Source organism: Pan troglodytes, chromosome 11 (genome assembly GCF_028858775.2).
Source record: "Pan troglodytes isolate AG18354 chromosome 11, NHGRI_mPanTro3-v2.0_pri, whole genome shotgun sequence".
NCBI classification, from domain to species: Eukaryota; Metazoa; Chordata; class Mammalia; order Primates; family Hominidae; genus Pan; species Pan troglodytes.
In genome coordinates, this window is record NC_072409.2 from 88817773 (window position 1) to 88843785 (window position 26013).

General features: G+C 41.2%; 1 protein-coding gene and 1 long non-coding RNA gene across 8 annotated transcripts in view; both read right to left on the reverse strand.

The window, feature by feature from the left end:
- TEK (TEK receptor tyrosine kinase) overlaps positions 1-6079 on the reverse strand; it is a 133922-nt gene extending 127843 nt beyond the window's left edge. For 2 of the 7 annotated variants that reach the window (XR_010148741.1, XM_063787908.1), the window contains exon 1: positions 5462-6079. Coding sequence is in view for 6 of the 7 variants with exons in the window: in XM_063787908.1 (XP_063643978.1) it covers positions 5462-5513 (52 nt within the window). In the remaining variant the exon portion in view is untranslated. The remainder of the gene's footprint in view (positions 1-5461) is intronic. The other 5 variants (XM_016960699.4, XM_054657998.2, XM_016960700.4 and 2 more) reach the window with 4 other exon arrangements.
- Positions 6080-8799: 2720 nt separating this feature from the next.
- On the reverse strand, positions 8800-23594 carry LOC129135923 (uncharacterized). Its single transcript, XR_008537012.1, has 2 exons — positions 12017-23594; positions 8800-10493 (listed from the first exon to the last, which is right to left on the reverse strand). It is a non-coding gene; the product is annotated as an uncharacterized LOC129135923 (long non-coding RNA).
- Between the last annotated feature and the right edge of the window lie 2419 nt (positions 23595-26013).

Here is a 26013-nt window from a genome sequence, read left to right on the forward strand (position 1 = left end):
TCTCTATTAAATCATTTATCACAACATTTTACAATTCATCCGCCTATATTCATTTTTCCCACTAAAATGTGAGCTTAGCAAGGGGAAAAAATTATTTATCCTTATTTATATTCCTAGTTTCCAGGACAGTACATGGCTCAAAGGAAATCCTCAATAAGTCTTTGTTTATTGAAAGGATAGATGAGTGAATGAATGAATGAATGATTGGCACACAGTAACTCAATAAACATCTATTGAATAGAAAATACGACTATGTTACAGGTAATATTCAACAATCATACAATACCTCATCTTAAGTAAGGCCCTGGTTAGACCCACTTTTATGAGTATATCTTTTATGTTTCACACCTAACAGAAGAAACTTTCTTTCAACTTTATTTACATCAAACATTTAATATAAGCTAAACTTTTAAGATGAGAGTGAATATCATTTACAAGATATATAAAATTGATTATCAGATTGGTGCAAAAGTAACTGCAGTTTTTACCACTACTTTTCACCAACCTAATATTATTTTTTTTTATTTTTTTTTGAGATGGAGTCTCACTCTGTCACGCAGGCTCGAGTGCAGTGGCATAATCTCGGCTCACTGCAACCTCTGCCTCCCTGGTTTGAGAGATTTTCCTGCCTCAACCTTCCGAGTAGCTGGGATTACAGGCACATGCCACCATGCCCAGCTAACTTTTGTATTTTTAGTAGAGACAAGGTTTCACCATGTTGGTCAGGCTGGTCTCGAACTCCTGATCTCGTGATCTGCCCACCTTGGCCTCCCAAAGTGCTGGGATTACAGGCATCAGCCAACGTGCCTGGCCCAATGTAATATTATTATTTCGATGTTACTGAGATCCTTTCTACAATGTTCTCTTTTCCTTTCAGCTCCGCTGTGAAGTACCAACATTTTCTTACTGTGACCATAAAACTCCATTCAACAGAAATTACTAAACATTAAATACATGTACTAATGAGAATAGAAAAGAAATAATATCTGTTGTGAGAGATTTAGAGGCTAATTGGGCTAAATCTGGCTGCCCAAAGCTCAAAGACACAATCTGCATGGTAAAGGAGCCTAAACTTAGGGGAAGAACATCAGGAGGAAGAGTTGGCCTGGGCAAATTGAGTTGAATTGTGTTTGCAGAGTAGAGATGAAAGATGCCATTTCTAAATGGATGGAACAGCATGAACAAGAGCCAAGAGGAAAGAATGTGTAGATTGTGGAGATGGGCCTGGTTGAAGCAGACAAGATACAAACAGGGATAAATGGATAAGTGAGGGGAGGGTAGATGGGTAGTTGGCAAAGTGTTTGGGTTTATTCAGTTGGAATTGGCCAGCACAAAGTTTGAGAGATAGGATTATACTGAGGTTTTGTAGAAAGAGACAGCATCTATGAATATTAAGTGGTTCTCCTACATCCTGGGGCAGATTAGATCAGTCTTGACTAGCACAGTGGTTCTCATAGCAACACTTCTCTTTTGATTATACTAGCTTCATTATTTATTTTATTTTATTTTATTGAGACGGAGTCTCACTCTGTCACCAGGCTGGAGTGCAATGGCATGATCTCAGCTCACTGCAACCTCTGCCTCCTGGGTTCAAGCGATTCTCCTGCCTAAGCCTCCCGAGAAGCTAGGACTACGGGCACACACCACCACACCTTGCTAATTTTTGTATTTTAGTAGAGATGGGGTTTCACCATGTTGGCCAGGATGGTCTTGATCTCTTGACCTCATGATCCACCTGCCTGGGCCTCCCAAAGTGCTGTATTACAGGTGTGAGCCACCGCACCAGGCCCCAAGCTTCATTTATTAAGAGAGTTCTCACTGGCTAAGCATTTCACAGGCATTATCACATTTGATTCTCATCACAACCCTGGAAAATGGGTATTTCATCCATAAAAGATGAGAAAAATGTGGCTTAGAGAAATTAAATAACTTGCTTATGGTTATCCAAGTTGGGCTTTGACTTTGTAATCCATGTTTCCTCCTTCAGTTTGCCTGCTATGTTCGCTGTTAAATTTCTCAGGTCTTCAGTGTTTCATGGATGCGCTCTTAGCAGTAGATTTCAGTGAAGTGATTACCATTTCTGATTTGGACTTCATGTTTCTGCTAATGCAACATATGACAGCTTATGCATTACCTTTTTAGCAAGCAGAGCCTATGTTGTCTTCCATGACTTTTGTGTATCCCCAAAACCCAGGTGTCATTCACAAGAACTTTCAACAAACCAGGTCTCTCCCACATTAAATATACATAACTTATTTCTTGAACCCAAACACAGAACCAGACATTTACCTATTTTGAAACGCTATCTTTTTGTTTTGGTTTTCCACCCTTCCAGCCTAGAACAATCTATTTAAATCCTGATTCTGTGAGCTCACCGGTAAGCCATCTACAGAGAATAAGCAGGTGATACAATCACACAGATATCCTTTGGGGAGATAGAGGCTCAGGAGGCAAACTGATAATTTCAGAAGAATTTAGAGCCCACCCACCTAAATTCCCCAGAGAACATCACATAGTCTTTTGAGATGAACTTAGAAGACTCCTTCCCTCCTGGAGAGACGCCTTGGAAGAACTAGACTCTTCCAGGAAGCTCTCCCAGGGCAGGGCTGAAAGGGAAATGCTGAGACCTAACAAACAATAAAGACAATGCTTGGAAGGGATCATCTGTGAAAAAAGCAAGCTCCTCCCTCTGAGAATAATTCCAAAGGGTGTCTCCGATCCCAGCTTTCAGACCTCCACCCTTGATTACTCAGACCTGACACTAGCCTTCTGAGACCAGCCCTAACAAGGGGGTTTCATCTGGGAGCACTTCCCTGACCTTACAACTGTTTCCTCTGCCACCCCAGACAAGATGTCTGCTATCTGTGAATCCAGTTGTTATTTAAAATGTCAAGTGACAAGGCTGGGCGTGGTGGCTCATGCCTGTAATCCCAGCACTTTGGGAGGCCGAGGCGGGCGGATCACTTGGGGTCAGGAGTTCGAGACCAGCCTGGCCAACATGGTGAAACCCCGTCTCTACTAAAAATACAACAAATTAGCCAGGCATGGTGGCGCATGCCTGTAGTCCCAGCTACTCGAGAGGCTGAGGCACAGAATCACGTGAACCTGGGAGGCGGAGGTTGCAGTGATCTGAGATCGCTCTACTACATTCTAGTCTGGGTGATAGAGCGAGACTCCATCTCAAAAAAAAAAAAAAGTCAAGTGACACAGTAAAGAAGTATGAAAGCATGAGACTAGAGACTTCCTATTAGATCAGTGTTGATCACGTAGAAGATACTATGATAAATCACAGTGATTTTTTTGTTAGTTTTCTACATATACAACTTTTTAAAGAGAACAGCCTGGTTTTATGAGGATAGAAGAGCAGGGAAAAGCTAATATAATAGAACCTGTTTGAAAGCTGAAGTTAGCAATGATTCTCAATTCAGAAAAGGAAAGCAACAGAATCTAGGAGTATTTGTGAGGAGGTTCTGAGAGCTACACACCCCCTCCAGCCCTCTTATGGGTCAGCAACTCTGTCATCCAGAGCCACCTTCACTGAAAAAAAAGTGGCTTTTTTTTTTTTTTTTCAGTCTGTGGGTTCAGAAAAAAGAAACAAGAAACAACCCACTGGACTAGAGAGATAAACCTTTAAGCCATAAGCCCCTTGCTCCACTGCTATAGTCTACCAGGAGTTTGACTAGAGGAACGGGCTCCTATGGCTGTGGACATGATCTAGCTGGATTCTTGTTGTTGCAATTATCAAGCCTTGAGCAGTCATGCTCATGGAGGCTTAGACTAGGAATGCAAATTACGATCAAGACAACAGACCTACCTCAGAAACTAACCTTGCTACTGTCACCCTTCCTAACAAGAACATGACCTACTTCCTCTCCTTGGTCCTCTCCCTTTTAAAGGCAGTGCTGTTTTTTCCAGGGATCTAAGGTCCAGACATGGAACAACTGTTTTGGCTACATACATTTTTGTTTGATTTTATGACAATTCTTCTAAGCCTGTATTGCAAAGCGCTATAACATAGTTGCTTTAGGGGTAAAAAAAGTGAGTGAAAACAGTTGTGTGTGTATTAACCTACAAAGTACCTCAGAGAAACTACAGACACCTGGGCTTCACATCACTGTAATCCCTGATATAGAATCAGTTCCAGATTTCATGTCACTGGTAAATAATGGCACTCAGAAAAAAAAAATCAAAAATGGAATCATAATTATTTGAAGTACATATTATTGGAGAAGTCAACATTAGTTAAACAATTTCCATATAAATACTGAAGCCACCTAAAATCTTTTAATTTTTAGCAACTTGTGTTACACATTCTTAAAGAATATTATTAAATTCTCAATATATTGGTTGTTGAGAGCTATAAAACAAATTGTATTCAACTCAGTTATTTAATTGGATTCGTTTTTTGAATATTTAATAAAATATTTCAAACATCTAGAAAATATAGCAGATACTTATGTATATTCGAATCAAATTATATTAATATACCCTATATCCATGAAGTTTAGTGAATTTTCCCAAATTTATCTCCAATATCAATTCGATTTTCGTTATTAAAATTAGAATGTTTTCAAACCGAAGGGGAGAGACCGATGGCAATGATAATGTATTTGTGATCTGTAGTTCAGGTTTGGATACTGCCTTCTACCTATGTCACATAGGCTGAGTGAGCTACAGAGACACACCACTATCTGGAGTATCTAAGCAATAAACACACTGAACCCAACACGCTGGCCAACCACTCCTTCACTCTACAACAGGCTTCATATACTCTCCTGTGTTAACGATTTTGGTAACTGCCTAAATTTTTGCTTCATTGGGCCAGTAAACCCTTTATGAATTACTACATGGCAAACATTTTTTTAAATAAAACAAAAATTCTAATAGCCCCAATCTCCCTGACCCTAACTACAAGAAAAAAAAAAAAAAAAGCCTACAATTTCATTGCTTTGCTTAAAATAGGATGTAGACATAAAATCTTTTTACAGAAAAGCATCTTTGTTCTCTTTTAACAGTGACAATCTATACACTGCCTTAATTGGGCCCCTGTATTTCTCAGCATGAATTTCATTTTTTACTGAAGATTTTCTTTAAAGCAGGTAAAACCGGTTTGTTCTTTAAAAAAAAAATCAATAAGAAAAACACTCCAGAATGAGGAGCAGGAAAATAATGCATGATAGTAAGGAGATCTCTTCAAATAAGATGGTTTAGTCGGTCCTCAAAGAGTTTCTAACACAGGGGCCAATCACCCAGAAGACAAACTAACAAAATCAGTTCATGCCACAGAGCCTTTGCATTTCAATCCTTCCACACGTATTGACTGGAGACTCACAGAGAAATGGTGCCTTTGCTACAGCCACCCCTTGTTCATCAGCACTGATGAGATTTGGGGAGAGCACCCAGAAATCACTAACTCTGTTTTTTAAAATACTAAATTAAAAAAAATAAAGCCAAACCTTACCAGAAAGGAGCAAGCTGACTCCACAGAGAACTAAGCTGGCTAAAGAGTCCATGCTTCCCCAAATCTCTCCATCCAGTTTCCACAAATGTGCATGAGGTCCCAAGGATCCTTTCAAAAACCCAGCGGTTTGTGACTTTCCATTAGCATCGTCCTACTACGTCTTGTTTACAAGTTAGAGGCAAGAAGGAACAGCACAGAAGCAGGCTGTAACAGTCTCATTTCTGTCTGAGCACAGGGAGTTTTAAGTTCCTTTTTCCTGTTTCCTTTGTAGATTAGGATGGGAAAGGCTGTATCTTAAAGGCATTTGGTATCAGCAGGGCTGGGGGCACTCAAGCCCTACCCATCTCGCAATTCATCAAAACACTTATCTGTTGCTGTTGCTTCTGCTGCTGCTTTTGCTGCTGCTGTAGGGGTAGAGGAATTTTTGTTGGAAGTGTGGGTCCCGGTCAGCATTTTCAGAAACAATAGGGGTATCCTCTCATAGGCGGGAAACTGAGAATAACAAGCCCTCCACCTATGTATGGTATGCGATGATGACCAATCCTTCTCAGACTTCTAACAGCTCTCCCGGGGCTACTGGGATCTCTGACAGAAGGAGCTTTTGGGTGTGGGGAGCCGTTTTGGCTTTTGTTTTCTCATTTTAACCCACATGGTTTGAATTGGGAAAAGAAGGTTTCCGTGATGAGAAAATACAACCTGAAAAGCAATTAATTTCAGTGAACACCGGTGAGGTCAATGCTCAATGTAGCCCCAAGAGACCAGAGTCCAAAATTGTGAGCCTGTTTTCTTTCACACAGATGGCCTGTTGATTGGCCATTAGCCCAAAGATACCCATGTTGCTGGCTATAGCTTTAATTTTCATTAACAATTCATCTAAAGGTGATCAAATTTCTTGAAGAAGTTGGCATAGAAGGATTTTGGTAATGAGAAAGATTTGGTAGTCATTGAGCAATGGTGTTTCAGAAGCAAATTATATATAACATTTAAAAACTAATCTGTGTAAAAACACAAACATACAGGATTAGATTGGGATAAAAATGGTGCTCATGAGAGCAAAGAGAGTTCATGGACCAAAATGAAAATAGCCATGGAATGTACAATATCTAAAATGAGGTCAGAGACCCTACACTTATCCAGATAATTACTCCACAATATGAATTATGACATTAGATTAGAGCGTATACACTTTGCTCATCATCGACCTTCATGCTTGAGGAAATCATTATACTCCTCCTTTTCCTACCCACCAGAGGAAAAGGCAGATGCAGCTAGTGTTGACTAATTTCTGTCCCAGGTTTTATCACATCGATGATGATCTTAAGAACCAATTAATGTTTCCAGTTTGCAGGTGTGAAAAAGCCCAGGTTCTGTCTGCAAACAGAACTGGGTTCAAATACTGGCTCAGCCACATGTGTAGCTGAGAAAAGTTACTTAGTCTTTTTGAGCCTCAGTTTCAACAGCTGTAAAATGGCAAAAATATCTCCTTCCCAGGTGTTTTGAGAGGAATAAATGAGGTTTAAAAACATAAAACCATTTGGTACTATGCCTAGTTCTTTGAAGGTTCTCATTAAATGTTAATAAGTTTATTTTCTTTCATCTTTCCATTCAGTCTCAATTTAAATTCCAAGAGCTTCTACTAAAAAGCTATTTTCTATTCCTATGAGATGACTTTAAATTTGTCATCATGAAAAAAAAAAAAAAATAGTGGGCCTGGCACAGTGGCTCACGCCTATAATCCCAGCACTTTGGGAGGCCAAGGCAGGTGGATCACCTGAGGTCAGGAGTTTGAGACCAGCCTGGCCAACATGGCAAAACCCCATCTCTACTAAAAATACAAAATTTAGCTATGCTTGCTGGCGTGCACCTGTAACCCCAGCTACTCTGGAGGCTGAGGCAGGAGAATTGTTTGAACCTGGGAGGCAGAGGTTGCAGTGAGCCGAGATCGCACCACTGCACTCCAGCGTGGGTGACAGAGCAAGACTCTGTCTAAAAAAAAAAAAAAAGAAAAGAAAGAAAGAAAAATGAAGTTCCACACAGGCTAAGTTACTTGCTCTGCTGTGAGTAGCAGAGGTAATATCTGAATCCTGAGCTCTGGACCTCCAATTTTTCCCTTGTTTCATAGTTCAAAAGTAGATCAAGAGTAATGTAGGACATCACAAACACCAGCAGGGTATACCTAGACCTTACAGAAGTATTTGAAATGAAACTTTGACAGAGAAGAATAGTTTGGTGACACTGAGAAGTGCGGTCAGTTCTTAGTGTGCTTCTGAAATAACTAATGTCAGGATCAGTGGGTGCTCTATTAATTCACTTCAGGAAAATGAAAGGGGCCTCCTCATGAGTCAAGCTCATTCCATTTAATTTGATTTTTCCAGACATACCTACAGTAAAAGCATAAAGAAAACCAAACCAAACAAACAAAACAAGCAAACAAACAAGGCTCTTGGCTGATTCTTCATTTTCTATTTCCTGCTTTTTGCACTCAATACATGAAAAACACTATAGACAACATTAAAAGTCTTTGAGACTAATTAACAAAGATATCAATAGATAACAAAACGGTTTTTCTGAAAGAGGTGGAAAATAACTTACATAATACTACTATACACTGGTATCACATGTCAAGAGGTCAACATCACAAACACAAAGCAAAAGCCTTGTATGCATACCCTTTGGCCCAGAAAATCCAGTTGTTTTTTTTTTGAAATGGAGTCTCACTCTGTTGCCCAGGCTGGAGTGCAGTGGCACTATCTCAGCTCACTGCAACGTCCGCCTCCTGGGTTCAAGCGATTCTCCTGCCTCAGCCTCCTGAGTAGCTGGAATTACAGGCGTGCACCACCACACCCGGCTAATTTTTATACTTTTTAGTAGAGATGGGGTTTCACCATATTGGCCAGGATGGTCTTGAACTCCTAACCTCATGATCCACCCCCCTTGGCCTCCCAAAGTACTGGGATTACAGGCATAAGCCACTGCGCCCCACCAGAAAATCCATTTTTATGATATACGCCAAGCCAAAATCAAATATGTGCCCCCAAATTTGTGTATAAGGACATTATAGAAGCATAGTTGATAATAATCAAAGCCTAGAAATAATCAAAATGGTCAACAAAAATGGATTATTTATTAAAAATCATGGTATACAATGAAGTTCCAGACAAGTGTTCAAATACTATGGTGAAATCAGATTGACATAAAAAGATGTGAAAATGTTTATGGTATACTGTTGATTGGGAAAAAAACACAATTTAAACAGAATGAAATTTATACACACTGAAATACACACCACAGATATACAACAAATAAATATCAAAGCGTTGAAAGTGACTATTTCTGAGTTGTTGGAAAACATAATTTTTATTTTCTTTTTTATACTTTTCTATAATTTTAATTTTAGAAATAATGAACATATATGTAAAAATGAAGAAGACTGAGGGGACGTCCTTGAGAAAGTTGACCCAGGGCAATAGGATGTATACTTTAAAACATCCACTGGCAAATAAGAAACAGAATCCAGGCTACCATATGACCCAGCAATCCCACTGCTGGGTATACACACCAAAGAAAGGAAATAAGTACATCAAAAATACATTTACACTCCCATATTTGCTGCACCACTGTTTACAATAGCTAAGATATGGAAGCAACGTAAGTGTCCATCAATAGATGAATGGATAAAGAAAATGTGGAACATCTACACAGCAGAGTACTATTCGGCCATAAAAAAGAATAACATCCTGTCATTTGCAACAACATGGATAGAACTGGAGGTCATTATGTTAAGTGAAATAAGCCAGACACAGAAAGACAAACATCACATGTTCTCATTTATTTGTGGGATCTAAAAATCAAAACAATTGAACTCAGGGAGATAGAGAGTAGAAGATGGTTACCAGAGACTGAGAAGTGTTGTGGGAGGGTGGGGCAGGTGGTGAGGATGGTTAATGGGGACAAAAAAAGCTAGTTAGAAATAATGAATAACACCTACTATTTGATAGCACAACGGGGTGACTATAGGCAATAATGACTTCATTGTATATTTTAAAATAATGTAATTGGATTGTTCATGACACAAAGGATAAATGCTCGAAGGGATGGATACCACCCCATTCTCCATGATGTGGTTATTTCACATTGCATACCTGTATCAAAACATCTCATGTACCCCATAAATATATACACACCTGCTATGTACCTACAAAAATTTAAAATTAATAAACTAATAAAATAGGATAATTTTAAAAAGAAACAGAATCCAGATACATAAAGTGTGGCCTCCAGGAGGTGACCAAGAAGATGGGGTGTCAGCCACCTACAGTACAGCCTGGACATTCTGTCTTTCGCTGGTCTGTGGGCACTGAGCCACCAGAGCCATCCCATCTGACTTCTTAAGGACATTAATGAACTTTTTTGCGAACCCACTGTACATAACAGTGGCTAGCAGAAAAGGAAGGGTCAGGCTAGGCATGGTGGCTCACGCGTATAATCTCAACACTTTGGGAGGCCAACGAGGGCGGATCACGAGGTCAGGAGTTCGAGACCAGCCTGATCAACATGGTGAAACCCCGTCTCTACTAAAAATACAAAAATTAGCCAGGCATGGTGGTATGTGCCTGTAGTCCCAGCTACTCAGGAGGCTCAGGAGAATTGCTTGAACTTGGGAGGCGGAGGTTTCAGTGAGCCGAGATCACACCATTGCACTCCAGCCTGTGGGACGGAGTGAGACTCCATCTCAGAAAAAAAAAAAAAAAGAAAAGGAAGGGTCATCAACAATTAAGTTTTGGCCTTCAGCCAGGACACCACAGTTAAAGGGACAACATCCACTCTGGTTTGGCTGTGGAAAATACCTGACCCTCTCCAAACCCCATTTACTCTAAACCCTCTCAGCTATTGCAGCATTTTTCTTTTACTTTTCTTTTGTTAACATTGAAACGGCAAGGACTATATTATTCACCGTAGGAAGAGACACAGAAATAGAAGATGTTGTCTCTGCTTTTGAAGCTCATAATTACAAAATCCCAGCGTGGCGGCACTGCATCAAAACAGGAAAAGTTAAATCACAAAATCAGGCATTGTGCTGTTGAATACCAAAGGGTGGTACAAGGAATAAAGTTCTAGCAGTTGTTTGCTTTCGTACCCTTTAGACTAGAGAACACCAATTCCCATACTTTTTTTTTTTCTTTTCCTGGTATTTCCTAGACACAGGTGGCATCTTTCCAGATAGACTGTAAGCTCTTAGGGCAGGAGCTCTGTACTTTATTTCGAATCATCCTATGCCTTCTCTCAATGGCTTAAGAGAAGGAGTAACCTGGATGTCTTTGCAACCATTGTGAGGTCATGTGGCCGCAGATAACATAGACTAGGTATAGATAGAATAGATAGGACACAGATACAGGTATTCCCCTGCCTTGAAAAAAAAAAGCTTTAAAAATGATAAAATAACATGAAAAGAAAAAGTAAACTCCTATTCCTCCTTCAAAATACAATCCAGGCCGGGCACCGTGGTTCATGCCTGTAATCCCAGCACTTTGGGAGGCCGAGGTGGGCAGATCACTTGAGGTCAGGAGTTCGAAACCAGCCTGGCCGACATGGTGAAACCCCCGTCTCTACAAAAATACAAAAGTTAGCCAGGTGTGGTGGTGCATGCCTGTAATCCCAGCTGCTCAGGAGGCTGAGACCGGAGAATTGCTTGAACCCAGGAGGTGGAGGTTGCAGTGAGCTGAGATCGCGCCCCTGCACTCCAGAGTGAGACTCTGTCTCAAATTAAAAAAAAAAAAAAATTCAAATGTCATCTCATCTATGAAACCTTCCTCTTGGTAGCTACCAATACCTAACAAACCACCACATAATGTAGCAGCGTAATACAACAATCATTTATGTAGCTCGTGACTCTGTGGGTCAGAAGTTTGGGCTGCCCTGCACAGTTCCCCTGATCTCAGAGGGCCTCCCTCATGTGTTCACAGTCAATTGTCAGCCATTAAGGTAGTTCAGCTTCAGGTATGGGCTGACTGCCTGTGTGGCAACCAGGATGGCAGAGCTTTAACTCTCTCACCTTCCAGCAAGCTAGCCTGACTTCTTAATGTGGCAGGCTCAGAAATCCAATAGAGTGGAAATAGACAAGTTCTCTTGAGGCCTAGGCTTAGGATTAGCATATCATTACTACTGTACATTCTGTTGGCCAAATCAATTCACATCACTCAGACTGCATCCAGGGGCGGAAACATAAACTCCACCTTTTGATTTGAAGAATTATAAAGTGTGAAACTAAAATAAAATCAAGAATTTTGGTCATTTTTTTCAAAAAGGTTTGTTGGGATATAATTTATATACAGTAAAATTCACCACCTTTTCAGAAAATTGTGGTGAAAACATACATACCATAAAACTTACTATCTTAACTGGTTTTAATTGTACAGGCCAGTAATGTTAACTATACTTACATTCTTGTACAACAGATCTCTAGAACTTTTTTGTCTCGACAAACAGAAACACTATATCCATTGAACAACTCCCCATTTCCCCTCCCCTAACCCCTTCGACCACCATTCTACTTACCTCATACAAGTAGAATCCTGCAATATTTGTCTTTTTTATGACTAGCTCATTTCACTTTGTATAATGTCCTCAAGGTTCATCTAAGTTGTAGCATGTGACAAGACTTCTTTCTTTCTAAGGCTGAATAATAGTCCATCATATGTATATACCACATTTTCTGCATCCATTCATCAGTCCGTGGACATTCAGGTTGCTTCCACCTCTTGGTTGTTATAAGTAATGCTGCAAAGAACATGAGTATGCAAAGATGTCTTCGAGATCCTGCTTTTAATTCTTTTGGATATCTACCCAGAAGTGGGGTTATGAGATTATACGGTAATTATATTTTTAATTTTTTAGGAATCTCCATACTGTTTTCCATAGCAGCTGCTCCATTCTGTGTTCCCACCAACAGTGCACCAGGGATCCAATTTCTCCATATCCACTTGCTGTTTTCGGGGTTTGTTGTGGTTGTTGTTGTTGATGATGATGATGTTGTTGTTGGATAGTGGGAATCCTAACAGGTATGAGGTGGAAATTCACTCCTTTTAAGTACACAATTCCATAACTTTTGGCAAATGAATACCTTGGTATAATAAGTGCTCCAATCACCCCAATATCCGTCACCCCAAAAGTTTTCTTAAATCCCATTGTAGTAAAAATCTCCTCCCCCAACGAACAGCCACAGGGAATCACTGATCTGTTTTCTATCCCTATAGTTCTGAATTTTTCAGAATGTCATATAAAGGAATCATACAGAATATAGCTTTTTAAATCTGGTTTCTTTCATTTGGCATAATTCATCTGATAAATTCATGTATCTGCATGTATGAGTAGCTTGTTCCTTTTCTGTTCCTCAAAAGTATGCCATTGTATGGACATACCACAATTTGCTTAGCTATTCACCAGTTTATTTATCTATTCACTATTTGGAATATTTTCAGTTTTGAGTGATTATGAATAAAGTCCCTATAACTTTATTCATCTTTATAATTTAATGTTCAGAAATCCACATACATATTTTTGTGTGAGCATGTTTTTCATTTCTCTTGGGTAAATACCTGGGACTGAAATTAAGGAACTCCTAAACTTTTCTGTTGTGGTTGTGCCATTTTTTTTTTATTCCCATCATCAGCATGTAAAGTTCTGTAAGTCACCATGGTGTTTGCAGAAAAAAAATCTGAAAAAACAAAAACAGTTTTAGTTATCGTGCATCCTTGCTAGCTCTTGTTATTGTCACTTTTTGTGTGTTTGTTTTTTAGCCATCCTAATAGGTGTGCAGAGAAATAAATCAGTGTGATTTTTAAATCTACATTTCCCTAATGACTAACAATGCTGAGTATTTTTTCATGTTCTTTTTGCCATGCATTTATCTTCTTTGATAAAGTGTTCAAATTGCCCATTGTTCAATTCAGTTGTTTGTTTCTTCTTGTTGAGTCTTAAGAGTCTTTTATGTACTTTTGTCAAAATATGTGATTTGCAACCATTTTCTCTCAATCTGTGGCTTGTCCATTTTTTTAACACTGTCTTTTGCAGAGCAAACATTTTTAATTTGAAAGAAGTGCAATTTATCCATTTTTTTCTTGAATAAATAGTGCTTCTGTGTTATATGCAAGGAATCTTTGCCTAACACAAGGTCATAAAGATTATTTCTTATGCTTTGTTCTAAAGGTTTCATAATTTTAATACCTAGGTAACATTCTTTTTGAGCTAATTTTTCGTGTAAAGCGTCAGGTATAAGTTGAGGTTTATTTTCCTGCATGTGGATGCCCGATCATTCCAGTACCACTTTTTGAAAAGACTATCCTTTCTCCATTGAATTTTCTTTGCACCTTTGTCAAAAATTACTTGGCCACAAAAGTGAGTACATTTCTAGACTCTCTGTTGTGTTCCATTTATTTACGTGTCTTTTTTTTTTTTTTTTTCCTAGGAGACAAGGTCTTACTCTGTCACCCAGGCTGGAGTATAGTGGTGTGATCGTGGTTCACTGCAGCTTCAAATTCCTGGGCTCAAGTGATCCTCCCACCTCAGCCTCCCAAGTAACTGGGCTGCAGGCATGCACCACTATGCCCAGCTAATTTTTGTAAAGACAGGATCTCTTTATATTGTCCACACTGGTCTCAAACTCCTGGCCTCAAGGTGATTCTGCTGCCTCGGCCTCCCAAAGTGCTTGGATTAAAGGCATGAACCACTGCACCAGGCCTATGTGTCTATTCTTTTGTGAATACTATACTGTCTTGGTTACTATAACGTTTTTGTTTTTGTTTTTGTGTTTTGAGATGGAGTCTCGCTCTGTCACCCAGGCTGGAGTGCAGTGGTGTGATCTCGGCTCACTGCAACCTCCACCTCCCAGGCTTAAGTGATTCTCCTGCCTCAGCCTGCCAAGTAGCTGGGATTACAGGCATCACCACCATGCCTGGCTAATTTTTCTATTTTTAGTAGACACGGGGTTTTCACCATGTTGGCCAGGCTGGTTTTGAACTCCTGACTGCAAGTGATCCGCTCGCCTTGGCCTCCCAAAGTGCTGGGATTACAGGCGTGAGCCACCGTGCCCAGCCAGTTACAACATGTATGGTAGATATTGAAATCAGGTAATAAGAAGTCCTTTAACTTTGTTCAATTTCAAAATTATTTTTGGTTGTTCTCGTTCTCTTGCATTCTTTTGCTTACTTTGGACTTACTTTGCTCTTTATTTTCTAATTTTTTAAGACAGAAACTTGTAACATTAATTTGAGACCTTTATTTTTTGTAAAATATATTTATGTAATGATATAAATTTTCCTCTAAGCACTGCTTTAGTTTCACCCTACAAATTTTCATATGTTGAACTTTCATTTTTCTTTAGTTCAAAATTTAATCTAATTTCCCTTTAACCCATGAATTATTTAGAAATTTGTTACTTAGTTTCCAAAATCTGGGTGGATTTTTCAGGTACCTTTCGGTAAATAATTTCTTTTTCTTTTTTTTTCTTTTTTTTTTTTTTTTGAGACAGAGTCTGGCTCTGTCGCCAAGGCTGGAGTGCAGTGGTGCAACCTTGGCTCACTGCAACCTCCACCTCCCAGGTTCAACCAATTCTCTGCCTCAGCTTCCCAAGTAGCTGGGATTACAGGCGACCACCACCACACCCAGCTAGTTTTTTGTATTTTTAGTAGAGACAGGGTTTCACCATCTTGGCCAGGCTGGTCTTGAACTCCTGACCTCGCGATCCACCCGCCTTGGCCTCCCAAAGGGCTGGGATTACAGGCGTGAGCCACTGCACCTGGCCAATAATTTCTAGTCTAATTTTTTTGCGATCAGAGAACATACTTTGCATGACTTCAGTTCTTTTAAATTTGCTAAAGTTTGTTTTATGGCCCAGAATGTGGTCTATCTTGGTATGTGTTCCTTGTGCACTTGAAAATAATGTGTATTCTGCTCTTGTTGATGGACTATTTTAAAATTTTCAATCAGGGCTGATGAGGCAGCTTGTACCTGTAATCCCAGCAGTTTGAGAGGTCAAGGCAGGAGGATTGCTTAAAGCCAAGAGTTCAAGACCAACCTTGGCAACAAAGCTAGACCTTATCTCTACAGTTTTTAAAAATTAGCCCATCTTGGTGGCACACACCTGTAGTCCCAGCTACTTGGGAGGCCGAGGCAGAAGGATTCCTTGAGCCCAGGAGTTTGAAGTTATAGTGAGCTATGATCACACCACTGCATTCCAGCCCAGGCAACAGGATGAGATTCTATCTCTAAAAAAGTAAAAAGTTTCAATTAGGTACAGTTGGTTCATAGTGGTTTTGTCTTTTGTTTATTTGTTTCTCTTTTTAAATTTTACTTTAAGTTCTGGGATACATGTGCAGAACATGCAGATTTGTTACATAGGTATACATGTCAAGTCTTCTACATATCTCTACTGACTTCCTTTCTACTCTTTTTCCATCAGTTCTGAAAGCAGAGTATTAAAGGTTCTGCCTATAATTATGAATTTATAGTTATCCTTTCAATTCTGTCAATCTTCACGTATTTTGAAGGTCATTTGTTAGGTTTATTCATATCTAGGATTTCACATTTGTTATGTATCTTGGTCAATTGAACTATTTATCTTTATTTAATATCCATATTTGTCTCTGGTAATATTCCTTATTCTGAAGTCTACTTTGATATTAGTTGTGGTAATTTTTGAAATTTTTCATAGCAGACATTATTTATTCACAGTTACATTTTTATTAACCTTCAAAAAGGCCACATACAAGAAGGGACTCTTGAGCTAGATATTGAAAGCTGAGGTGCTTCCCAGGTTCATGGCAGTGGGCAAGGAGGTGGGATGGGCATTTCTGATAAATGCACCAGTAATCTGATCCAAACATGAAAGTATGATATAATAAGTTATAGCAACCAGCTGGACATGGTGGCCCACGCCTGTAATCCCCGCACTTTGGGAGGCTGAGGTGGGTGGATCATAAGGTCAGGAGATCAAGACCATCCTGGCCAACAGGGTGAAACCCAATCTCTACTAAAAATACAAAAATTAGCTGGGCATGGTGGCACATGCCTGTAATCCTAGCTACTCAGGAGGCTGAGGCAGGAGAATAGCTTGAACCAGGGAGTCGGAGGTTGCAGTGAGCCAAGATCGTGCCATGGCATTCCAGCCTGGTGACAGAGAGAGACTCCGTCTCAAAAAAAAAAAAAAAAAAGAAAGTGAAATAATATACCATGTGTTAGTCTGTGTAGCTAAAAGGAATATCTGAGACTGGGCAATCTATGAAGAAAAGAGGTTTAAATTTGGGCTTATGATTCTGTCAGCTGTACAGGAAGCATGCTGGCATTTGCTTCTGGTTAGGGCCTCAGGAAGCTTACAATCATGGCAGAAGGCAAGGGGGAGCCAATGTGTCACATGGTGAGAGACAGAGTAAAGAGATAGAGGTGGATGTGCCAGTCTCTTTTAAACAACCAGATCTTGCATGAACTCATTATTGCAGGGAGGGCACCAAGCCATTCATGAGGGATCTGCCCCATGACCAGAACACCTCACACCAGGGGATTACATTTCAACATGAGATCTGGAAAGGACAAATATCTAAACTATATCATTCTACTGCTGGTCTCTCAAATCTCATGTCCTTCTCACATTGCAAAATACAATCATCCTTTCCCAATATTCCTCAAAAGTCTTAACTCATTTCGGCATTGACTCAAAAGTCCAAATCTCATCTGAGACTCAAGGCACTTTCCTTCCACCTATGAGCCTATAAAATCAAAACCAAGTTATTTACTTCCAAGAAACAATGGTGGTATAGGCATTGGGCAAAGGTTTCCATTCCAAAAGGTAAAAATAGGCCAAAAGAAAGAGCAACAGGCCCCACACATGTCTGAAACCCGGCAGAGCAAACATTAAACCTTAAAGCTCCAACATAATTTCCTGTGACTCCAAGTCCTGCATCCAGGGCACACTGGTGCAAGGAATGGGCTCCCAAGGCCTTGGGCATCTCTACCCCTGTGGCTTTGTAGGGTGTGGCCTCTGTGGCTGCTCTCACAGGTTGGAGTTGAAGGCCTGCAGCATTTCCAGGCTCAGGGTGCAAGCTACTGATGGCTCTACTATTCTGGGGTCTGGAGGGTGGTGGTCCTATTCCCACAGCTCCACTGGGCAGTGTCCCAGTGGGGAGTCTGTGTGGGGGATTTAACCCTACATTTCCCCTTGGTGCTTCCCTAGTAAAGGCTTTCTGTTGGGGCTCTGCCCATGCAGCAGGCTTCTTCCTGGGCATCCAGGCATTCCTATACATTCTTTGAAATCTAGGTGGGAGCTGCCAGGTTTCCTTCACTCTTGCATTTCACACATCTGCAGGTTTAACACCACATGGATGCCACCAAGGCTTACAGCTTGCACCCTCTGAAGCCACAGTCTGAGCTTTACCTGTGACCCTTTGAGTTCTGGCTGGAGTCAGAGCATCCAGGATACAGGGAACAGTGTCCCAAGGCCATACAGGGCAGTAGCTTCCTGGGATTGACCTTTGAAACCATTCTTCCATTCTAGGCCTCCGGGTCTGTGATGGGAGGGGCTTCCCTGAAGACTTCTGAAATGCCTTTGAGGTCTTTTTCCCACTGTCTTAACTATTAGCACTTGGCTCCCTTTTAGTCACGCAAATATCTCTGGCAAGTGCTTGCTCCAAAGCCCTCTTGAATTCCTCACCTGAAAATGCTCTTTCCTTCTCTACTACATGGCCAGGCTGCAAATTTTCCAAACTTTTATGCTCTGCTTCCTGTTTAAATGTAAGTTCCAACATTAAGTCATTTCTTTGCTCCTGTATCTGATCACAAGCTGTTAGAAGTAGCCATACCACTTCTTGAACACTTAGTTGCTTAGAAATACATTCTGCCAGATATCCTAGGTCATCACTCTTAAGTTCAACCTTCCGCAGATCCCTACGGCATGGACACAGTGCAGCCAAGTTCTTTTCTAGGGCATAACATGGGTGATCTTTACTCTAATTCCCAATAACTTCCTCATTTCTATTTGAGACTTCATTAACCTGGTCTTCATTGTCCATATTTCTATTGGCATTTTAGTCACAACAACTTAAGTCTCTAGGAAGGTCCAAACTTTCCTTCATTTTCCTGTCTTCTTCTGAGTTCTCTGAACTCTTCTAACATCTGCCTATTACCCAGTTTCAAAGCTGCTTCCACATTTTCAGTTATCTTTATAACCACACGTCACTCCTTAGTATCAATTTCCTGTGTTAGTCCATTTGCATTGCTATAAGGCAGTGTCTGAGACTGCATAATATGTAAAGAAAAAAGGTTTAAATTTTGGCTCATGGTTCTTCGGGCTGTGCAAGAAGTATGGTGCCAGCACCCACTTCTGGTGAGGGCTTCAGGAAACTTACAATCATGGCAGAAGGCAAAGGGGGAGTCAGTTGTGTCACATGGTGAGAGAGGGAGGAAGAGAGAGAGGTGGAGATGCTAGTCCCTTTTAAACAATAAGATCTTGTACTCATTACCACAGGGAGGGCACCAAGCCATTCATGAGGGATTGCCCCCATGATCCAAACACCTCCCACTAGGCTCACCCTCCAACACTGGGGATACATTTCTACACGAGCTTTGGAGGTGACAGACAAACTATATCACCATGTAAGGGGAAATGTAAGCGACTGAGCAAGGATGAAATAAGAGTGAGAAAGGGTGTGGCCAGAGACAAGGTGCTTTATACAAACTGGGTCCAGACTTGGTATTCCCTACCAAGGTCTATAACAATGAGAAATAAAAGGTTTTCAATCAAGGAGTGTCATGATCAAATTTCTACTCTAGGAAGATTACTCTGAGAGCAATAATATGTTAAATTGGTAGAGATTAAAGCCAGGAAAACACACGATAGATGAGTATTGCAATGTGGCATTTAAAGATCATGAAAGTCTGAAATAAGGCTATAGCAGCATCAGAGATGGAGAGAGTTACAAATGTTAAAGCAATGAAAATATTAACTTTAATGACTGTTAGACGTGGCACAGAGGGAGGAGACTAAGACAAGTTCAAGGTTGCTGTTTTGTATAATTTGAGAAAACATCTAGCATAATTCCTGATAATGACAGCTATTAGTATTATCATCATCGACTACAACTCACACATTTCACAGGTTAAAAAGCATCTTCAACAACAACCTGTGGCCCCCATAGAAAAAGTGGAATCATACTCCTACTGGAGAAGCTACCATGCTTTATTGTAGAATAACTGTTTGCCCACCTCTCTCTCTCATTGTTAAACTGTGGACTCTCCAAGGGCAGGAATCCTGTCATATTTATCTCTGCATCTCCAGCAGCTACTTTTATAAATGTTTGTTGATTTGAAACATAAAATACGGAGCCTTTAAATGCTATTTAGTAGCCATTCCTGTTTGAAGAACTTTATTTTGATACCTTGGAAAACCAAATAAAGGCAGCTCAACTAGTTCCTACTTAAGCAGGACTTGTTCAATTCAGTGCTGTTAGCACTGATGGTTTATACGTCCAGGAAAAGCTCTCTGAATAGAGGCTGTGTTTTGCATATAAGATTTACAGTATCCCTGTGCACGTGTTCATAAATGACATTCAAGATATCCTGCCAGACCAGTCAGGAATACAGGCATGTCCCTGTAAAATAACAAAACAACACTCCTCTGACCTTCTAAACACCACTCACAAAACTGCTAGAAACTCAGGTCCAAATCATTCCCTTTTGATTCCCTGGGGATAAACTAATAGACGCTGAATTCCAGACCACATGGAAGTCCCCCACCCTTTGTGACTCAAGGCCTCCTCATCAGCTCTGTATTGTGACTCCTGGCATGGCTGCAGTCCCATACAGAAGCCATCCTGCCAGACTCTCCAGCTTTGTCTGCAGTTGCCCTCCCTGTGCCCTCTGCACTCTACACATCATAGCCTTCTCACTGTTCCTGGAACATTCCAAGCCCACAGCCCATGAACTCTTCCCCCTAAACCTCCAAGGGACTTTGTAATAGGTTCTCCTTTGACTTGAAAGCTCTTTCGGTTAATCACTTCAGTGAAGTGGGTAAGAGACGGAGAAGAAAATTAACCTGGAAAGAATGTTAGATTGTGTGTACCATCTTTTCACCTACACCCGCTCTCTGAGATTGCAATCAGCCCTTCTCAGATATAGAAACAAACAAACAAAAAACAATTGTAATGAGGAATTTCACAAAGACCACTTAAAATAGAAACTTTCTTTTAAAGTAAGGAGCTATTTTTTTTTCTCTTGCATTTGGCAAAATACTCTAAGTTAGAGGCATGGAATCTGTGCTTTACTTTTTTTTACACTGGAAAGTCCATATTGGAGTTGACCTCTAAAACTGGCATCCCAGTTCTCATAAAGTTAATGGTGTTAATTATTGATAATCTTCTGTCCTTCAATCTGGCTTACTCTAGCTTCAATAAGGACAGACAATCTGCAAGCAGGAAAAACTTATTTAATTACTTATAAGTGTTTAAAATATAGATACATATTAATACCACCTACACACCCATGCACAATATATAAACACATAGACAAACAATTCATGCTATGGCAGGTTTAGCCAACCTGGCCTGTCTATAAATCAATCAAACTAGGGTCTCTCCAAGTATAGTACAGAGTATTGTTAGGAGACCAGGCCTTGGAATCAGAAAAGCAAATACAAATGCCTAAGTTCACCATTTCTTTCCTAGCATGTTACACCAGAGATTTAAGCCTCAGCTTCCTCACCTCTAATAGTATTTTTAAAGTACTTATCTCACATATCGTGTCCGGAATTGGTGGGTGCTTGGTCTCACTGACTTTAAGAATGAAGCTGCAGACCCTCGCCGTGAGTGTTACAGTTCTTAAAGGCCGCGCGTCTGGAGTTTGTTCCTTCTGATGTTCAGATGTGTTCGGAGTTTCTTCCTTCTGGTGGGTTTGTGGTCTCGCTGGCTCAGGAGTGAAGCTGCAGACCTTCGCGGTGAGTGTTACAGCTCATAAAGGAAGTGTGGACCCAAAGAGTGAGCAGCAGCAAGACTTATTGCAAAGAGAGAAAGAAGAAAGCTTCCAGAGTGTGGAAGGGGACCAGAGCGGGTTGCTACTGCTGGCTCGGGCAGCCTGCTTTTATTCTCTTATCTGGCCCCACCCACATCCTGCTGACTGGTAGAGCCCAGTGGTCTGTTTTGACAGGGCGCTGATTGGTGCCTTTACAATCCCTGAGCTAGACACAAAGGTTCTCCACCTCCCCACCAGATTAGCTAGATACAGACTGTGGACACAAAGGTTCTCCAAGTCCCCACTGGAGTAGCTAGATACAGAGTGTCGATTGGTGCATTCACAAACCCTGAGCTAGACACAGGGTGCTGATTGGTATGTTTGCAAACCTTGAGCTAGATACAGAGTGCCAATTGGTGTATTTACAATCCCTGAGCTAGACATAAAGGTTCTCCAAGGCCCCACCAGAGTAGCTAGATAGAGTGTCGATTGGTGCATTCACAAACCCTGAGCTAGACACAGGGTGCTGATTGGTGTGTTTACAAACCTTGAGCTAGATACAGAGTGCCGATTGGTGTATTTACAATCCCTGAGCTAGACATAAAGGTTCTCCAAGGCCCCACCAGAGTAGCTAGATAGAGTGTCAATTGGTGCATTCACAAACCCTGAGCTAGACACAGGGTGCAGATTGGTGTGTTTACAAAACTTGAGCTAGATACAGAGTGCCGATTGGTGTAACTACAATCCCTTAGGTAGACATAAAGGTTCTCCAGTCCCCACCAGACTCAGGTGCCCAGCTGGCTTCACCCAGTGGGTCCCCCACCAGGGCTGCAGGTGGAGCTGCCTGCCACTCCAGCGCCGTGCGCCCACACTCCTCAGCCCTTGGGTGGTCGATGGGACTGGGCGCCGTGGAGCAGGGGGCTGCGCTCCTCGGGGAGGCTGGGGCTGCACAGGAGCCCACGGATGGTGGGGGAGGCGCAGGCATGGCCGGCTACAGGTCCCGAGCCATGTCCTACGTGAAGGCAGCTAAGGCCAGGCGAGAAATTGAGCACAGCAGCTGCTGGCCCAGGTGCTAAGCCCCTCACTGCCCGGGCCGGTGGGGCCTGCCGGCCTCTCTGAGTGCAGGGTCCGCAGAGCCCACGCCCACCCGGAACTCGTGCTGGCCCGCAAGCACCGTGCGCAGCCCCTGTTCCCGCCCGCGCCTCTCCCTCCACACCTCCGTGCAAGCTGAGGGAGCCGGCTGCGGCCTTGGCCAGCCCAGGAGGGGGCTCCCACAGTGCAGTGGCGAGCTGAAGGGCTCCTCAAGTGCCGCCAAAGTGGGAGCCCAGGCAGAGGAGGCGCTGAGAGTGAGCGAGGGCTGCGAGGACTGCCAGCACGCTGTCACCTCTCAATATGAGATAGTATATGTACAATGTTTAGTACAGTGCCCGGGATAGAGTATGTAAAAAATAAATATTACTATGTATTATTATTGTTAAAGCTTTAAAAATGAAATTAATAGCCATCACTTGTATAAAGCTTATAATAATGTTCCAGTGATTAATTTAAAAGATGAAAACAATACAAGATATGTTCATATAACTTTAAGTGATCACAAGAGAGACAAACCATTATAAATAATGCAAGTATGCTTCTGTGTTCATTTCTCTCCAAAAGTAACATTTCACTCAAGTGTGACTTATGCCTTGATTAGCCCTTTCAGAAACAGGAAACATTTGTTAAACCTTATTCTCCTTAAAAAAAATTCGAATAAAAAAACTTAACTTCACAGTGCAGATAGAAATGAAAATAAACTTCTAGTTTAGAGAGAATGAATTAATCATATGCACTAGCTACGTCTCTCTCTCAAAATTCATTAAAATGAAGTCCATGAAATTTTTAAGGACATAAGACCAACAAGACGAAAACAAAACAGAAGACAGAAACCACAATATTTTGGAAGCTAGAAATCGTTCGACCAGAGTTAACTAGACACAGAAATGGTACTAACTGATTGGTGGGGTGAAAGCAATCTGCACTGCAGAACCTCTAAAAGAGCATGAATTAGTGTCTACTTGTACGTTTGGAATTGGGGATAAGGTAAAATTAAAATTAAGAGGAGTAGTTGAAAGTATGTTTAAGGCCAGGTGTTGTGGCTCACGCCTGTAATCCCAGCACTTTGGGAGGCCGAGGCAGGCGGATCACGAGGTTAAGAGATCAAGACCATCCTGGCTAATATGGTGAAACTCCGTCTCTACTAAAAATACAAACATTAGCTGGGCGTGGTGGCACGCACCTGTAGTCTCAGCTATTCGGGAGGCTGAGGCAGGAGAATTGCTTGAACCCTGGAGGTGGAGGTTGCAGTGGGCCGAGATCGCGCCAACACACTCCAGCCTGGCAACAGAACGAGACTTGGTCTCAAAAAATGAATAAATAAATAAAAATAAATAAAGTATTTTTTTTCTTTTTCTTTTTTGAAACGGAGTCTCGCTCTGTCACCCAGGCTGGAGTGCAGTGGCGCAATCTCGGCTCACTGCAAGCTCCGCCTCCCAGATTCATGCCATTCTCCTGCCTCAGCCTCGTGAGTAGCTGGGACTACAGGCGCCCGCCACCACGCCCGGCTAATTTTTTGTATATTTAGTAGAGATGGGGTTTCACCATGTTAGCCAGGATGGTCTCGATCTCCTGACCTCGTGATCTGCCCACCTCGGCTTCCCAAAGTGCTGGGATTACAGGCGTGAGGCACCGTGCCTGGCCAAAATAAAGTGTGTTTTTAAAGAAACAGGCAAAATGTGATACCAATTCATTTACACCAGAGTGGCTATAATGAAAAAGATAGTAACAAATCTTATATAGGATGTGGAGCAATGGAGACCTCATATGCTGCTGGTGGGAATGGAAATGGTGCAGCCACTTTGGAGACCAATAGTTCCTCAAATGATTAAGCACAGTGTTAGCGTATGATTGAGCAATTCTACTCCTAGGTATATACCCGAGAGAAATGAAAATATGTCCGCACAAAAATTTATTCAGTCTATGATTGTTCATAGCAGCATTATTCATAGCAGACAAAAAGTAGATATAACTTCAAGCCATCAAGCGATGAATGAATATATAAAATATGGTATATCCATACAATGGAATATTTTTTGGCAATAAAAAATGAAGGACAGATTCATACTACTACACACATGGAAACAGAGGCTAAGAGAAAGAATCCGGTCAGAAAAGACTGCATAGTGTATGATTCCATTTCTATGAACTGTCCAGACTAGGAAAATCCATAGAAACAGAGAGGAGAGTAGTGGTTGCCTAGGTCTGGGGTGGGGTGGAGGTGGGGAGTCAGTGAAGGATGGGGGCACTGGTTGGGAAGGATGACTTCTAAAGGGCATGTGGTTTCTTCTTGGGATGATGAAAATGTTCCAAAATTGATGTGATGGTTGCACAACTCTGACTAAAAATACAAAAACCATTAAATTATATACACTTTTTTTAGATGGGGTCTTGTATTGCTGACCAGGCTGTTGTTGAACTCCTGGGTTCAGGTGATCCTCTTGCCTCAGACTCCCAAGTAGCTGGGATTTCAGGTGTGCACCACCATGCCCAGCTGAATTTTATACTTTAAATGGGTAAATTGTGTGCTATGTGAAGGATATTTCAATCAAGTTGTTCAAGAAGAGTGGGGGTCTTTTCTTTGGAGGGAGTAAAAGAGAGGTTCACTGGTCCACACTGCATGGGCAATAAGATTGGGCTGATTTAAACCTTGGGCCTTTGTCCCTCTGTTGGCTCTCCGAAAGCTGTCAAAAGTTTATCCTCTAGAGAGATCAGTGGATCTCTGGGGAACCTGACTAGCCCAAGTGAATAAATCTGAAGATGTTAACATGTGTCCAACGAAGTCATTCCTCTAGTTTTGCTACTGTGGTGCTCGCAGTCAACAAACTGAACTCATGCTCAGTCAGCGTTTTGGTGCCCCACTCTTAAATGGACAGCTAAGACAACCAGATTTTTTTAGGGAAGCGTCTAAAGCAGAGGCTCACAGAAATAGCCAGAAGAAAAGCAACCTGGAGGAAGAAGATACTACTAAGGAGAAGGAAATGACAAAATGTTTAAGGGACTAATATTAATATCAGAAATATATGACATGTTGCATGCATGAAATAAGAACAGGATGCTATTCTTAAAATATTCAAATACATTCACACAATAGGATACTATTCGGTGATAAAAAGGATGAGCTATCAAGCTATGCATAGATAGGGATTAATTTTAACTGCATATTGCTAAATGCAAAAACTCAGACTGAAAAGGTCACATCCTGTATCCTCCAATTATATGACATTCTGGAAAAGGCAAAACGATAGCAATAGTAAAAAAGACCAGCGGTTGCCAGGGGTCTGAGGAGAGTGCTAAATAAGTAGACCACAGCAGATTTTTAGGGCAGTGATACTATTCTATATGATACTGTAATGATAGATACACGACATTAAGACACTATGCATTTGTCAATTTAAAAAAAGTAAATCTTAATGCAAAATTTAAAAATTATTTAAAAGCTAGAGGATCTCAGGATGGAATACAGAATG